The sequence below is a fragment of the Mustela lutreola genome, chromosome 9 (genome assembly GCF_030435805.1).
Source record: "Mustela lutreola isolate mMusLut2 chromosome 9, mMusLut2.pri, whole genome shotgun sequence".
Classification (NCBI taxonomy): domain Eukaryota; kingdom Metazoa; phylum Chordata; class Mammalia; order Carnivora; family Mustelidae; genus Mustela; species Mustela lutreola.
The window spans coordinates 144,393,859-144,409,461 of record NC_081298.1 but is presented as its reverse complement, the minus strand read 5'-3'; the positions used below and the strand labels follow the sequence as shown (position 1 = coordinate 144,409,461).

The 15,603-nt window shown below is 54.3% G+C and overlaps 1 protein-coding gene across 6 annotated transcripts in view; it reads right to left on the bottom strand.

Moving 5' to 3' along the window:
* Nucleotides 1–15,603, bottom strand: part of EIPR1 (EARP complex and GARP complex interacting protein 1) — a 123,540-nt gene that overhangs the window by 83,085 nt on the left and 24,852 nt on the right. For 5 of the 6 annotated variants that reach the window (XM_059132772.1, XM_059132775.1, XM_059132771.1 and 2 more), the window contains one exon: nt 11,010–11,142. In XM_059132772.1, coding sequence (XP_058988755.1) covers nt 11,010–11,142 — 133 coding nt within the window. Of the gene's footprint in view, nt 1–5,673; nt 5,692–11,009; nt 11,143–15,603 lie in introns of those variants that run through there. The other variant, XM_059132777.1, reaches the window with a different exon arrangement.

Here is a 15,603-nt window from a genome sequence, read left to right as displayed (position 1 = left end):
GCCCGTGAGAAGCAGCAGTCCAGCCTAGAGCCGCAGCTCCCCAGATGGCCGCCAGCCCACTGGGACAGCAGAAGGGCCTAGGATACCCACTATGCCCTGTGCTCCGCAAATAGCAGTGCTGGTAGGGAGAACCTCCCCTGGTGATTTCAGCTAAATCTCTGGTGTCCCAGACTTGAGAAAGTTCTCGATGGTCAGTGCTGCTTCGCCTTCCCCCCTCTGTCTTGCTGATAGCCACACCCTCTTGACTGCCCAACGTCACTCCCAGTGGATGGCACCTAAGCCTTCCGTCTGGGGCGTGCCCTCCAACAAGGGTTGGGATCCTGAAAAGTAAAAATAGCTTGCATGGGACATAAGTACACTAAAAAGTATTCCTTATGTCTCTGAAATTCAAGTTTGCTAGAGTGTCCTGTGTTTTCTGTCAGCCCTACATCTGCTCAACACTCCCATCTCAGCCTCAACACAAATCTGTAAGAGAGACACACGTCTCCTGTCTGCTCAGTGGACCCAGCATTTGCAGGAAGAAGGTTTAAGGCAGACAGATGAGCAGGAAAAGCAGCACAAGAACCACAGAGGCAGGTGGGAACCTGAGTGTGGATGAAGCCCTAGGATGGGGACGCCACGCGGGAGCCGGGCACAGAAAGACAGCCTAGGGACACCGTACAGGGAACACAGCGTGTAGGGCCGGCACTTCCCACAGGAGTCACATCATCCCAGCCCCGTGTTCCCTGTTTCACGGAGGCAGGCTGAGCCTTGGGGAGGGTCTGTTCGTGCTCAAGGCCACAGAGCCGATCACTGTCGGGGCCAGCACGGGAGTCCGGCCCCTACACGGGGAAGCCCTGCGGGTTGCCAAGAAGCACCACCGCGGACCCAGATCTGCACTGGAGGGAATCTAGTTGTAGGGGTGGAGCCATAACCGTTGAGATGAGAAAGGAGGGCCCGGCTGGTCCTGGGAAGCAGGGAAGGAGGGAAGCGGGCTCCGGTGGAAGTGGGGCAGGAGGAAGGGGCGGGTGAGGTCGGGCACCGCTGGGCACATGCATGCATCTGATCTTCGCCTCACCCAGGAGTCCTCCTCCGTGGCGGCCACAGGGTCGGCCCCTCCCACTCCCACGAGGTCCCAGCGACAGCTCCAGCTGTCCCCAGACTGAGCCGCCAGGGTCCCCGGAAGGCTCCCCTGGCCAGAGAGGGCGCCGCTCGTCCTCACTGCAGAGCAGGGCCGGGCAGGGCCACCTGTGAGCGGCAGGATTCGGGAGCACAGGGCGCACATGCCAGCCGTGTTTCACGTGGCCCTGCTGCTCTGTCAGCTCCTCCTTGTTCTAATTTCCCAAGGACCCGCTACAGCCTTCCTGTCACCTCACCTTCCTCCGCTGAACAGCGCACCCAGCCCTGACGTGGGGCGCTCTCCCCGGAGGCGGGGCGCAGCGCGGACTCCTGCTGCCAGGGAACCAGCTGCCGCTCCCCCGCCCTTCTGTGGGGTCACGGGAGGAGCTCAGCGGGTCACCACTTCCCTAGAAGACTTCTAACCCCCGTGAGTCACCAACCCTGTGCCACATCTTTTTGCCTTTATTCTCCATCAGGGGTTTGCACTTGTAATTTTTATTTTTAAAGACCGTCTTCTGGTCTTTCCGTCTTCCTGAAGTTTTACCCAACATTCTGAGAAGGTTTCTCTTCTCGAAAGTACTTGCGATTTTTGTTAGACCATTTTCACATAATTTTGTCTGGTGAGTCAGAGGACCGCTGAATGACATGATGACACGGACGGGCAAAGGAGGAGCAGCAGCAGGGCTCTCCCTGGGCCCTGGGCATCGCTCCCGCTCCTCAGTGATCTTTGGAGAGTACAGGTCTGATCTCAAACCCCCCCGGCCCTGGGCACGGATGCCTCGCTCCGACCTGCCCAGGGAGAGGCTGCTTGGAGAAAGGAGACTATCACCAGCCTGGGCCTGTGGCGCCCCTGCCTGGGGAGTCCTGCTCTCCAGAGGCCCAGGGCACACGTGTGATCACCACCCCACGCAGCTCTTCAGAGGCGGCTTGTGGGGCGTGCGCTGCACTAGCCACCTGCCCCCACCCCCGCTGCCGCCACCCTGCACCTGCCCCAGGACCTCCAACAAGACAGGCTATGCAGGACAGAGCAGCTCGACCCTCCCTCCTCCCCACCATGCCTATGGCCACACCCTCTGCCCCTCCGACCCCCCATACTGAGCCTGCCCCCTGCCAAACCCTCCCCAGGCCAAGTCTCCCCTACAGCACCCTCCTGACCATGTGTGCCCAATCACACCCCCAGTCCCAACAGTGACTCAAAATGCCTCAGTGAAGTAGAAGGCAGGCCTCCAAGATCTCACCTTTAGTCAAAAACACAAAAGCAAAGTGTGAGCCACCTCACAGGTGATCTGCACCATGAGCCTCCAGGAACGTGTTAAGTGAGGACACCCCGGTCACCTGACGTTTGGTCTGAGATCTAATCAAGATGGAAACCCCCTCCCCAAACCTCTTGCCTAAGTAAATGCATCAATCAATCCGAAAATCCATTGCTGTTACGGGCTAAGTTGTATCCCACAAAATTCACATGGCAAAGCCCTAAGCCCCAGAACCTCGGAAGCTGCTGTATTTGGACGCACAGACTTGAAGTAAAGTGCAGCCGTCTGAGCGGGCTCTACTCCAGTGGCTGATGTCCTCGCAGGAAGGGGAGAGGAAGACACAGAGGGACAAGCACGTGAGGACAGCGGGAGGAGGTAGCCGGCTGCTAGGCATCGGGACAGCCCTCAGAGAAGCCAAGCCCACTCACCGCCCCCCGAGACTGCCAGCCTCCAGAGCTGGGAGAGAATCTGTCTCTGTCGTCTGAGGCCCCCAGTCGGTGGCACTTGTCACGATGACCCACAGAGACTCTTTTGTGCAAGGTACACAGCAGCCCAGACAAGAAGCAACCTGTGCCTGGGTCCTGGCCTCACCAGGCCACAACTGCTGCTGGCCGCTCCGTCTGCACGGCCTGAACCTGGCGGCCGCCCCAGGGAGAGGGGGAGGCGGGGGCTGGCACGCGTCGCTAGGCTGGGGAAGAACAAAGCCAATAGCATATCTGGGGTGGCGGGAGGAATTTGGTTTTTACGGTGTTACTGGAAAAATGAATTCAGACGGAGCTTTGTCTAAGCCCCCCTCGTGGCTGGAAACCCGGAGGAAGGACATTAAAGGAGGCGCGCTGACAAATGACGGGACATTAAGCTGTGAGGAGGTGTCCGGTGGGGTGCTCTGGGGATGAAGCCTTATTTAACATCTTCATTAGCGATCTGGAAGGAGCAGTAAACAGCACATTAATTAAATTTCCAGATGATACTAACTTCGGAGGTGCTACAGAAAGTCAGTGAGGACAGAGATACGATACAGATGGGACCCAAAGAGGTTAGCAGGAGCGCAGACACAATACGGCATAAAATCACACACACACACAAAGAAGAAGCAGCCGCAGCAGCGAATTAAAAACATGCCCTGTATTCCTGTATTCTGGAATCCTAACTACTGTCAGACGACTGTGTAAGAACAATGCAGGCGTCCTTTGTCACCTGAGCTCACCCCACTCAAGTCCTCGCTGTCCGAAACCAGCAGTCTGAGGGACTCGGCCATGCTCAGAGGACCCCTGACGACGAGAATTCTCCTGATCTGCTTGTTGAAAACTCAGAAGCCAAAGCAGATTCCGGTAACATGGCACACGTCAATCCCCAAGCGTGCACCCACGCCCGGCCTCACAGACAGACCCTACGAAGACATCCGCGGCTCCTGCGCCCCCACGCGGAAGGCTGGGCAGTCTGGCGCAGCGCATGGGCAAACACGGTCATGGGACCCTGTGCCTCCAGGAACCACACCAAGGAAGGGAAGGCACTGGGACTAACCCAGCTGCAGAATATCTGAGTCCGTAAAATATAATTATGTCTCTAAAGAGACAAAGGGGCCTGTCCTTAAGATCTTTGATCTCGCTGGCCTCTAAACTCCAACATCACAAACACCACCCCAAAGCGGTGACCATGGTAGCTCTATCCTTCGTGACAAACATTTTTACAATGGGTATGTTTACAAAATCCTTCCCCCAGAAACAACTACCTTAAAGCCTATTAACCTGCAGGCCAGGTGCTCGGAACTGAGGCGCACAGATGCAAATCCTGACCCCACTACTAACTAGTGCTACTAGCCTGGCAAATACCTTTCCCAAATTCCTCACTGGGAATATGCGAACAATGACAGAAGACGAGGCTAGAGAGGCACGGCACCGCCACGTTCACAGCAGCCTCACCTCCACCAGCCAAGACACGGAAACAACCTAAGCGGCCACTGGAGAATGAATGGATAAAGAAATTATATCCAAAGAAAAATACATAGATACAGACACACACGGTGCACAGTGAAATAGGATCCCACCATAGGAGCAGGCGATCTTGCCGTCTGTCACAACATGGACAGACCTGCAGGGCACCGTAGCGAGGGAAATGAGTCAGAAACGAAGAAAAACAAATCCTGTATGATCTCATTCATACGTGGAATCTTAAAAAAAAAAAAAAAGAGCTCACAGACACACAACAGATTGGCAGCTGCCAGCGGCAGGCAAGGGGGTTGGGCACAGAACTGGGCACAGAACTGGGCGGACATGGTCCAAGGTCCAAGCTTCCGTTACAACGTAAGCCGGCCCCGGGCACAGAACACACAGCACGGAGACTCCAGCCAGCAGTGCTCTGGCGCATTCGTGCGAGCTGCTGGGAGTAGATCTCGATGTTCTCATCACAAGAATGAAAACCACAAAGTGCGTGTGTAACCCAGTGGTGTTGTGACAGGTGTTAATCAGGCTTCCGATGGTGATCCTTTCCCAACACATACTCCCAAATGCTGAATCCTTCTCTTGTGTGCTTTAATACAACGTTACAGGTCAATGCTATCTCAAAAAAACTGCAAAAAATATTGTAAACAAACTTAAAAACTGGATAATCCATGAAAATGCACTTAGCCGGTGACCTGGTACCTAAGCACTAACTGATAAGGGTCGTGTTCACGCTCGTCCTCATGTCCCTCCTGCACGCGCAGCGATGGTGACGAAGGCCTAAGTACTCCCGGGGCCACGCGCACACCCCACCCGCAAAGGAGGCACGCCTGACCCCGGTCTCAGCACATCTCCCGCTCGCCGTCAGTCTCACACTCAAACACACCCCACACGCACAGCACACACTCCTCACACCCCAACACACATTCAACACATACACAAACCACACACCCTCAACATACGTCCGCGCACAACACCTCACGCGGCACACTGCGCAGGCAGAGCGCACACCGAGCAGAGCCGCTGCACACACACAGCACACACAAAGCCGCACATCCGCGCACACACACACACAGCACACGCGCTCTACTGCAGGTGCAGCCGGACCTCCGCCGCCAGAAGGAGCGAAAATCTCTGGGCAAATATCAGGACCAGGAGTCACCCGGGTCCTGTCACGGAGGGTCCTCATACGAACCCAAAGGACAGCAGCTCACCCTGAAACCTAAGTCTTCGCACGCGCAGTTACCGGAGCGCCTGTGTGCGGACGAGCAGGAGCCCGGACACGGGGCGCAGCGCTGTCCGTGCCGGGCGAGGCCGGGCTGGGATTCCCCACACCCCCGACCCGCGCACCCACCCACCCACCCCACACCGCTCTGCACCGCCTCAGCCTCAGGCCCGGCGCGCGTGGGAAGGCTCCGGACTCGGCGCCGAAGCTGCGCGAGCGAACCCGCCTCCGTCCGCACGGCCTCTGCGTCTGCCCCGCGGGACGCAGCTCTCCTGTCTGCGCCCCAGGCTCTCGTCTTTCTGTCCTCGAAGCGCAGCGCTGGGTCTGAAGCAGCCAGAAACCCCAGCCGCCATCACCCCGTCCGGGCACTGGTGAAGTGCGGAGCGCGAACGGACGTCTCCAGCTGGAGACTCACGCTGCACTGACTTGGGACCTCGGCACGAACTGGCTGGATCGAAGCAGCCCCACTGGGCACCGAACTCCAGCTCGGAACAGCTGGAACAGTCAACCCAGAGGCCCAGAGAAGCGACGGCCCAGAAGGGACCCACATCCCTGCCGCGGTCACCCACACGGCTGCTGCGGACAGGGGGAGGGTCCAGCCACAGTGACTTTCACCGGTTTAAACATGAGTCCAAGCTGTTGCCACACCTAATCTCTTCATTACAAGTGGTAAACACTAACACACAGGGACAATCAATCCCACATAACCTCTGGCTCTTTCTGGGAATTCAGAAACCAGCAGGTAAGCTAAATGCTTACGTTCCTTTCTATGTTTAAAAAAAAAGAAAAAAAAACCCGGCCTCTGAAGACCACCGATGACCTCCCGGAACCACACAGCCCTTCCCAGCAAGGACTGCACGCAGGCCTGTCAGGAAGCCTGGAACAGAAGGTGCTAGGCTAAGAAACACGCCCAGGCCAGCAGGGTGGGGCACGGGGTCAAGTCTCCAAGCACCCTCTTGGGGGTGGGGCGGGCACCAGAGATGACGCAGGAAGCACACCAGCCTCGGGGACCCGAAAGGCCCCAGCTTCTCGGGAAGCCCACCGCAGAGCCGACGGCCGCAGGGCGCCCGGGCCTTCCCTCTCTGCTTCACCGCAAGCACCTTGCTCAGCGCCGTCCTCCGGCTGCGGGCTCTCCTTCGAGCCTCGGCGCACGGGTCTCTGAACATGACCGTCAGCGAGGCTCACTGCACGTGGGCCTTCATGAAACAGAACCAGCTGCAAGAACCACCACCTGCGGGGAGCCCCGAAGAAGGGCCCATCGGGGGTCACCGAGCCAGAATCCTCTACCAGACACAGCGGCCTATTATTTTTTACTAGCAGCGGTCGGAGCGACATTGCCTGGTGACACATTTGAATACTGCCCTGAACTGGATCCCACACAGACAGAGCTGGAAACACAACCAAAGGTCAACCTCTCCCACAGACTGGCCATGTTCCCTGCTACATGCAAGGGCCTCGAGAGCCTTGAGGGTCTCTGGCAGCCTGGGGGTCGGAGGTCAGGGAACTGAGCTCAGTACTTGCCAGGGTAGGAAAACCCATCCATCAGGGACACCTTAGTTAGATGTCACTGATGAGCCCAATTCTGCCATGTGCTTTGCAAACAAGCTCTTCATGCCCTTGAAAGCATTTAGAAAAATCTCTGAGAAATGCAAGAAAGCTTTTAAAACAGCATCAGCCTAGGACGCAGCCGCCTGGGACGCAGCCGTGGAAGGTGGTGGGAAGAGCCAGAGTGAGGAGGACGCTGGTGCCCCCTGCTGCCCAGAAGGGGCCAAGAGGGAGCAGTCCGGGACCACACACACACACACACACACACACACACACACACACACGCAGCACAGACCTGTGCAAGCAGACACACGCACAGGTACACATGACAGCATAGACATAACAGACGTAAGTCACACGTGACAGACATGACACACAGGACATAGAGACGCAAGAAGACACATGGCAAAGACACAAAGACCCACACGACAGACATGCGACAGAAATGACACACACGCAGGCACACGGTCTGATACACAGGCATACGCAGACACATGGGCACACGACAGATAGGACACACGTAGGCATACTCGAGCACATGGCAGACACACCAAGCTTGACAAATATGACACAGACATGGCAGACACACGACAAACACGCATGACATGTGACACGCGCAGGCATACAGCAGACACACAGACACAGACATGCCTGACCGATATGACACACACGCAGGCACACAGATGCATACAACAGACACGCATGACAGATATGACACACATGCAGGCACACAGACACACACTGAGAAGAAAAGGAAATCAAAGCGGCAAAGTCACGACGTTTGAAAACAGCCTATCTACTGAGTTTATCTGAAGCATCTACTTTCTTCTCAAGGAACCTGCGCGAGCAAAGGAGCCAGAACTCAGGAGTCAGGCTGCACACGAGGGCCGAGGCCCTACCGGAAGCACCTGGTGAACGGGAGCCCAGCGCCGGGGTCGGGGGCCAGTGTGAACACCTGCAGCGGCGCAGGCAAGAAGTGCTGTGAGGCACACGTGCCCCGACGTCCCTGGGTGACCCCCACGCCGCTTGGGGGCAGTGGCACAGCCTCCTGGGGCAGGACAGAGCAAGGACAAAGGCTTTCCTTGTGTGCGGGACACACAGGCCTGTCTCCCAAGGGGACCTATGGTGGACCACACCCAGCCGGCCATGTGCTCAGCCACGGTGCAGATTCCCAGCCAGGCCCTGGGGCACAGCTGAAACCGCTTCCGTCCTCCCACGGGCCCTCACTTGGCTTCTGGGAAGATGCATTTGCCTTGTAAAATTATCCGAAAAAAAAGCTCGAGTTTGGTTTTTCTAACCTTCATCCATGCAGAAGAAGTTCCCAGAAGAGTTCACTGTCCATACAACTCTGTCCCCACCGCCCAGACTGGGAGGTTCTCATAATCATGCTGGGTGACGGTGACCCATCTCCCCAACTGCCACAGACCCATCCACAGTCTGGGACCGCCTGCGTCTGTCACCTGCGCCTTGCACGCCAGAGAGGGAAGGGCGCCGGCTCACGTGCGCGCAGAGACCTAAGGGAGCTAGCGCAGGTACACGACAGACGTAAGGGAGCAAGTGCGCGTGTGTGCCAGAAGTAAGGGAGTGAGCACATGTGCGTGACAGGTAAGAGAGCGAGCACACGTGCACAAGAGACATAAGGGAGCGAGCACATGTGCACACAGAGGTTAGGGAGTGAGCGCATGTGCATGCGGAGACATAAGGGAGCGAGCGCACGCACAGGACGTGTTCAGGAAGCTAGCACAGGTGCGTGACAGAGACATAAGGGAGCGAGCGCACGCGCAGGACAGAGATGTAAGGGAGCGAGCGCACCTGCTCGCAGTCTGGTCAGAAGGGGAGTTTGCCCGTTTAGGTCATCCTGACCTGCTGCCAGTTCCTGAGAAGCTACTGCCCGCACGTGGTCACTGCTTTGGTCCTGGGGGTACCTGAACACGGCCACTCACCAGCCCTCCCGAGCAGAACAGAAGCTACGGAGGGAGGCCTTCTCACATGCAGTTTCAAAGATGACTTGAGTTGGATTCTTGGGTGGCTGAGCACGGGACTCTCGGTTTTGGCTTAGGTCATGACGCCGGGGTCCTGGGACAGCGCCCGCACCGGGCTCTGTGCTCAGCAGAGTCTGTTTTCCCCCCTCTTTGCCCCTCCACAGCCCCGCACCAGGGGCCCGTGACGGCCACCGCTATGTGACACCTTTTTGCGATCCGCTCCTGTGAGTGTGCGGGCAAGACCCCAGGCCTGCTTCTAGCGGACAGGGTGCGGCGAAGGCGCTGCGATGTCCCTCCCGCGAGTCCGCGGTGTTCTGCGGCAACGCTCAAGGTACGTGGGAGCTAAAATGAAGGTCAGCTGCTGTTAAGTTACTCAAAAGGGAAATTGGTCAAAAAAAGTTTAAAAGTCACTTTTCCAGAAGGGGACTGCCTCTACTTTCAAGGTCCCATGCCCCAGGGCAGAGGCAGAAGTCGCAGCAACAGCACAGTGGTGGGGAGACCGTGTCCCACAGGCGGGTGCAGGGACAGCCTTACACAGAACGGCGTCAGGCTTCCAAAGGGAGGAGCCACAAAACCACAAAGAGCAAGAGAGCCGGGGCGTGGGGGCCGGGGTCTCAGTGTCAAGTCTGTCACATCCCAAATGGCCAGGGAAGATTCCGGGTGACGGCGCCGCCCCATCACAGTTGGCTGGACGTAGGGACCTCGATCTGAGGCAGGGCACAAGGAAGAAAGATACAGCACCCTCTGCCAGAGAAGCCCCCGACACACTGCGACGGGGGAGAAGGGAAAGCCCAAGAGGGCCTCTGGGGAGGTTGTTCTCAGCAGTGGAAGAGCGCCAGTCGAAGCCACAAATAGATAAAGAACATAGGGGGCTCAGGGGCAAAAGAACCTTCAGAAAACAACTTTATTGCCCCAAAGACAATAAGTGTTAAAAACACAAAGGTAGGGGCGCCTGGGTGGCTCAGTGGGTTAAGCGTCTGCGCCGGCTCAGGTCATGATCTTGGGGTCCTGGCATCGAGTCCCACGCCGGGCTCCCTGCTCAGCGAGGTGTCTCCTTCTCCCACGCCCCTCCCCCCTGCTCATTTGCACTATTTCTCTCTAATAAGTAAATAAAATCTAAAATAAAAAAACCAAACCCACAAAGGTCTATGTGAACTTAAATAGAAAGACCCCTGTGAAGAACCCCCAGGGAGCAGAGAGTCCCAGTGCAGGTTCCTAGACACGGCGCGCCCGGGGCCCCAGGCAGCAGCAGCAGCAGCAGCAGACAGCCGCACATGCCAGCATCCTGAGGCCGGGTCAGGAAGGGGAGGACACGCAATGTGGGGCCCGTGTGCAGAGGCTGCCAAATGCCCATTAGCCAGCCGGGCCTGCTGACACTGGCGGAAACACCGTAGAGACTACAGAGCACAAGACAGACCATACTCCGCTGACAGAGAGATGGACCGTGGGGTTCTCCGCAAAGCCAGAACAGGAACACCAGCTACGGACAACAGCAGAGACAGGAGAATGGAAGAAGATGCGTGGCCGGCTGGGTGCCAGACATCTAGGTTGGCACAAACGTCAAAGGCCCCAAAGACTAAAGAGCCAAAGAGCACATAGGGAAGACGCTTACTAGGGCCAAGGATCCCCCCACGCACACACGCGTGCACACATGCTAGCACACACACAACCGGCTGCCCTCCCAAAGGGCACAGTGAACTAACGCAGGACCCCTGTGTCTCTCATCAGAGACCCTTCAGCACATCAGTCCCCTGCCCCAAGGGGTCCCCGTGACTGGAGCAGGCGCGACGCCAGCCCCCGGTCTCAGACCGCAGGCCACTGACCTCGGCTGGCTTCCCTGCGCTATCGCAGCTTCTCCGTGGGTGCAGCGCCTCTGTCCACCCTCAACCCCTCTAGGTCACGCACTGATCCATCAGCAACGGAAGACCCGTGCTGCGGGTGCGTGGCAACACCTGCGAGTACTCACGTTTGTTGTAGCACGTGGCCAGCACACCCTTGTCGGCAGGACTGGTGCTAATGTGCCAGATCTCACCCACTTGATGGAGGAGAACGTTTTTACTTATAATGTTGTTCTCGTCATCGAAGTCTACGATGTGGATCTACAAGCACAGTAACAGCACATCAGGACTTGACTTCCCACGTACCTTTATTAAATACAGTGATCACAAAGAATAATCAAAAGCATCTTTAACATTTTTACTTAACTTACTGTTACCACACCAAGAGCATAGACTTTTATGAGCTCACCTCCCTGGGTTCTTCCCAAAAGACAGGTCTGAAATCCCCATGGAGTTTTTTGTTTGTTTGTTTTTTGTTTTTTTTAAGTACGAAAATGCTTAATAGTCAAATGCAATTCAATGTGTCCAACACTTTCTCATAATCACAGAAGTTAATATTCATAAACATAAGGCAGAGGCATTTATTTGGCACCTAACTTAGCCCACCTAAAATAGTCCTTTAGCCTGCCATTTTAATCTGATCCAAGATACTATTTTATTTTCAGTTTTCCAAGAAACTGAAAACATATCCACTAATACTACTTGCCATTCTATTTTTTATTATTTTTTAATTTTTTATAAACATATTTTTATCCCCAGGGGTACAGGTCTGTGAATCACCAGGTTTACACACTTCACAGCACTCACCAAAGCACATACCCTCCCCAATGTCCATAATCCCACCCCCTTCTCCCAAACCCCCTACCCCCAGTAACCCTCAGTTTGTTTTGTAAGATTAAGAGTCACTTATGGTTTGTCTCCCTCCCGATCCCATCTTGTTTCATTGATTCTTCTCCTACCCACTTAAGCCCCCATGTTGCATCACCACTTCCTCATATCAGGGAGATCATATGATAGTTGTCTTTCTCTGCTTGACTTATTTCGCTAAGCATGATACGCTCTAGTTCCATCCATGTTGTCGCAAATGGCAAGATTTCATTTCTTTTGATGGCTGCATAGTATTCCATTGTGTATATATACCACATCTTCTTGATCCATTCATCTGTTGATGGACATCTAGGTTCCTTCCATAGTTTGGCTATTGCGGACATTGCTGCTATAAACATTCGGGTGCACGTGCCCTTTCGGATCACTCCCCATGGAGTATTTTTAAGTGTGCAACCCACGTAGCCCAGCCCCCCACACCCCCGGTGCTAAAGAAACAAGGCAGCGAAAGCTCCGTCCCCAGGTGGCTTGGTCAGGCCAGGGCTGTCACTAGGGCTGGGGGTGTCAAGGGTTGTGCAAATGAGCCTAGAGCCTCAGGGCTGCCCGTGGCCGTGGGGCACATGTAGCCGCCACCCAGCCAGAATCAGGGCACCCACACGGTGCTCACGCCAAACAAGGCCTAACTCAGTTCAGGCACCAGCAGTGAAGGAGTTGGGAAGAGGCGAGAAAGCGTCACACACGCACACATCTTAAACATTTTTCCATAAAGGAGTCCGACGGCTGCCAATGCTCACAATCGCACCATATGTAAACATGAGAGTATCATATTTCAGCCACGGAAGGTTATGTATGCTCCCTGAGTGATATTCTGGACAATTTTTACAGGAATAAAATGATTGTCACATTCATACTTTTATCAGTATCTAAGTCAATGAGGAAAATAAAACATTTGTTTTAAAAATGAATTTATACTAAGAAATTATTCATGGATCTTCATGAAGATCTATGTCCGGAAATGTTCACGGCGGCATTGATTATGGCGATGAGAAATCAGAAGTCAGCTGAATGTCTGGCAATGGGGAACTGCTCAAATAAATTGTGGTATTTGACTATAACGTAATACTACAAGCCATTCCATATGCTATAAAGGACCGTTTAGTGCCAGGGAAGAGGGTCCGTAACTTATATTTAAGGGGAGAAGAATGAGCAGAGCCGTGTGAGGGCTGCAGGCGGTGTCTGCGTGCATGATCCAGGGGACAGCCAGGAGGTACACGGTCGGTCACGGTCGGTCACCCCCAGACAGCGGGACCACGGCAGGTTCTTCCTTCACTTCTTTGGGGGCTTGTCTGTAGTTTCCACATTTCGTGTGTGATTAATATGCACCACTTTGCGATCGGAACATTAAATGCTGTTTTAAAAAATGTTTCCATGGCATCCAAAAGCCTCACACTCCACCCTCGGTTCAAAGAGCCTGGTTCTAGTCTTCACGACTTCCTCCTCCACCCGGTTTGGATGGCAAAATAACCTCCGGCCCCGACAAAGGGTAGCTCTGGACCCAGAACGCAAACCCCACGCTGACGCTGCGAGCCCGTGTGGCCCCGCGCCTCCGATTCCCACATGCGCACTGAAGATGAAGGATCACCAGAAACCGAGTGCAGGCGTGCCCGGCTCACCACGGCGCACACTCGGGCCTTCCCCCCTCCTCTAGGGGAAGAGATGAAGAATCGTTGCTGCTACTTTTACTTTTAAAAAACTGCTTTCAGAGCACCTGGCTGGCCCAGGGGATGAAGCGTCTGCCTGCGGCTCAGGTCGTGATAACAGGGCTCTGGGATCGAGCCTGAAGTCAGGCTCTGCGTGGGGCCCCCTCTGCAGGGAGCCTGCTTCTCCCCCTCCCCGCCTCCACCACGTGCACGCGCTCTCTCTCCCGATCCCTCCCTCTCTCTCCAATAAACAAATAAAATCTTTTATAAATAAATAAATAATAAAAATTACTTTCAGCAAGCTCTTCCTGCCACGTAGCCCAGTGCAGTTTCCACACTGGGTTCAAAGGTACAAATCACGTTATCTTAGAACTGTTTCCTCCCCACACATGAGGGAATTTAACCCGTAAACACCTTCTCCCTCTGGGGACATGTTACACATTAAAAAGCTATTAACAATTACTAAGTAATGAAGTGATTCCTGAGAGAAGTATCTGGTGGACTGAAGTTAAACACACACGTGTCCTGAGACCCAGGAGCCCACTGCTGGGCCTGTACCCAAGTGACACCAAGGCAAAAGACGGGCACGGCACGGCTCACAGCAGCTTCGCCGGTGATCGCCAACAACGGGACACAGCCCAGCCCGTAACACGGGCTGAGGAGCTATAGGTGACAGTGGGGGCAGTACCATGGCCATAGCATGGGGCTGGGGGTGTGCACAAGTGTGTAAGATACACTGGCTGTTCACTTCAGACACACAGGATGTGTGTACACCCTGCCTCACATGCAAGTCCACCAGACTGAGCATAAGAACAAAACTAAAGAGAAAAAATTTTAAAAAGTCATTCTTTATTGTATCTAATGACTTAAACATTTAAAAATAAGAAATCTGGGGGCACCTAGGTGGCTCAGTGGTTTAAAGCCTCTGCCTTCGGCGTGGGTCATGGTCTCAGGGTCCTGGGATCGAACCCCACATCGGGCTCTCTGCTCAGCAGGGAGCCTGCTCCCCCCCCCCCCGCCTGCCTCTCTGCCTACTTGTGATCTCTGTCGGTCAAATAAATAGGTAAAATCTTTGAAAAAAAAGAATAAATAAAAATTCTGTGATGCTGATGAAATAGTGACAACCCACACGGGGAAGGCTACAGTAAAATCAGTAAATGCTGAACATCTGAATCGTTCTTTCAAAAGATTTATTACAATACATAAATAGAAACTATATAAATGTTGAAACTGAAATAACTGGATTTCCTAAAACCTGTCCCAGAAAAAAAATGAACAACACAAAAATGATGGAGTATTAAATAGTTCTAAAAATCATGCAAAGCATGGGGCGCCCAGGTGGCTCAATGGGTTAAGGGCCTGACTCTTGGTTTCAGCTCAGGTCTGGAGCTCAGGTCCGGGAATCCGGCCCCACAGTTGACTCCGCGTGCCGCAGGGAATCTGCTCCTCCTCTTCCCTCTGCAGCCTACCCTGCACATACCCACACACACGCTCTCTCTCTCAAATAAATAAAATATTTTTTAAAAATCATGATAAAGGGAGCACCTGGGTGGCTCAGTGGGTTAAGCCTTTGCCTTCAGCTCGGGTCATGATCCCAGGGTCCTAGGATCGAGCCCCGCATCGGGCTCTCTGCTCAGTGGGGAGCCTGCTTCCTCCTCTCTCTCTGCCTGCCTCTCTGCCTACTTGTGATCTCTGTCTGTCAAATACATAAATAAAATCGTTTCAAAAATCATAATAAAGAACAATTATAAACACAGAAGTTTTATGAAAGCATAAATTTCACGAGCAGAATATAAAGTGGCTTGCAATTATATAAAAGTCATGTGTGAACATAGACTACAGGGCAATATACAAAATTGGGAATAATTTTTGTGTTGCTACAGTAAAGAGGAAATATTTTTCTTTCTTCTTTATTATTTGACACATTTCCTGCTTATCTGGAAATCCATGAAGACCGAAGAAAATGAATGAAGGCACTTCTATGTACTATTTTCCTGTTCCCTCATCTATCCCTCTGCAAGGCACCCAAATGCCAGGAGGCCCACAGGCGGACACTCCAGAGCCCCGTCGGCAGAATTCCTGTTTGCTGGCTCGGTCGGCCCACCGTGAAGAAAGCCCAACGTCGCGGCACCGATTCACAGCACCCCACCCGCGGACCTCTCCCCCAGTCCGGGGTCTGTGGCTGCCGGCCTCTCCT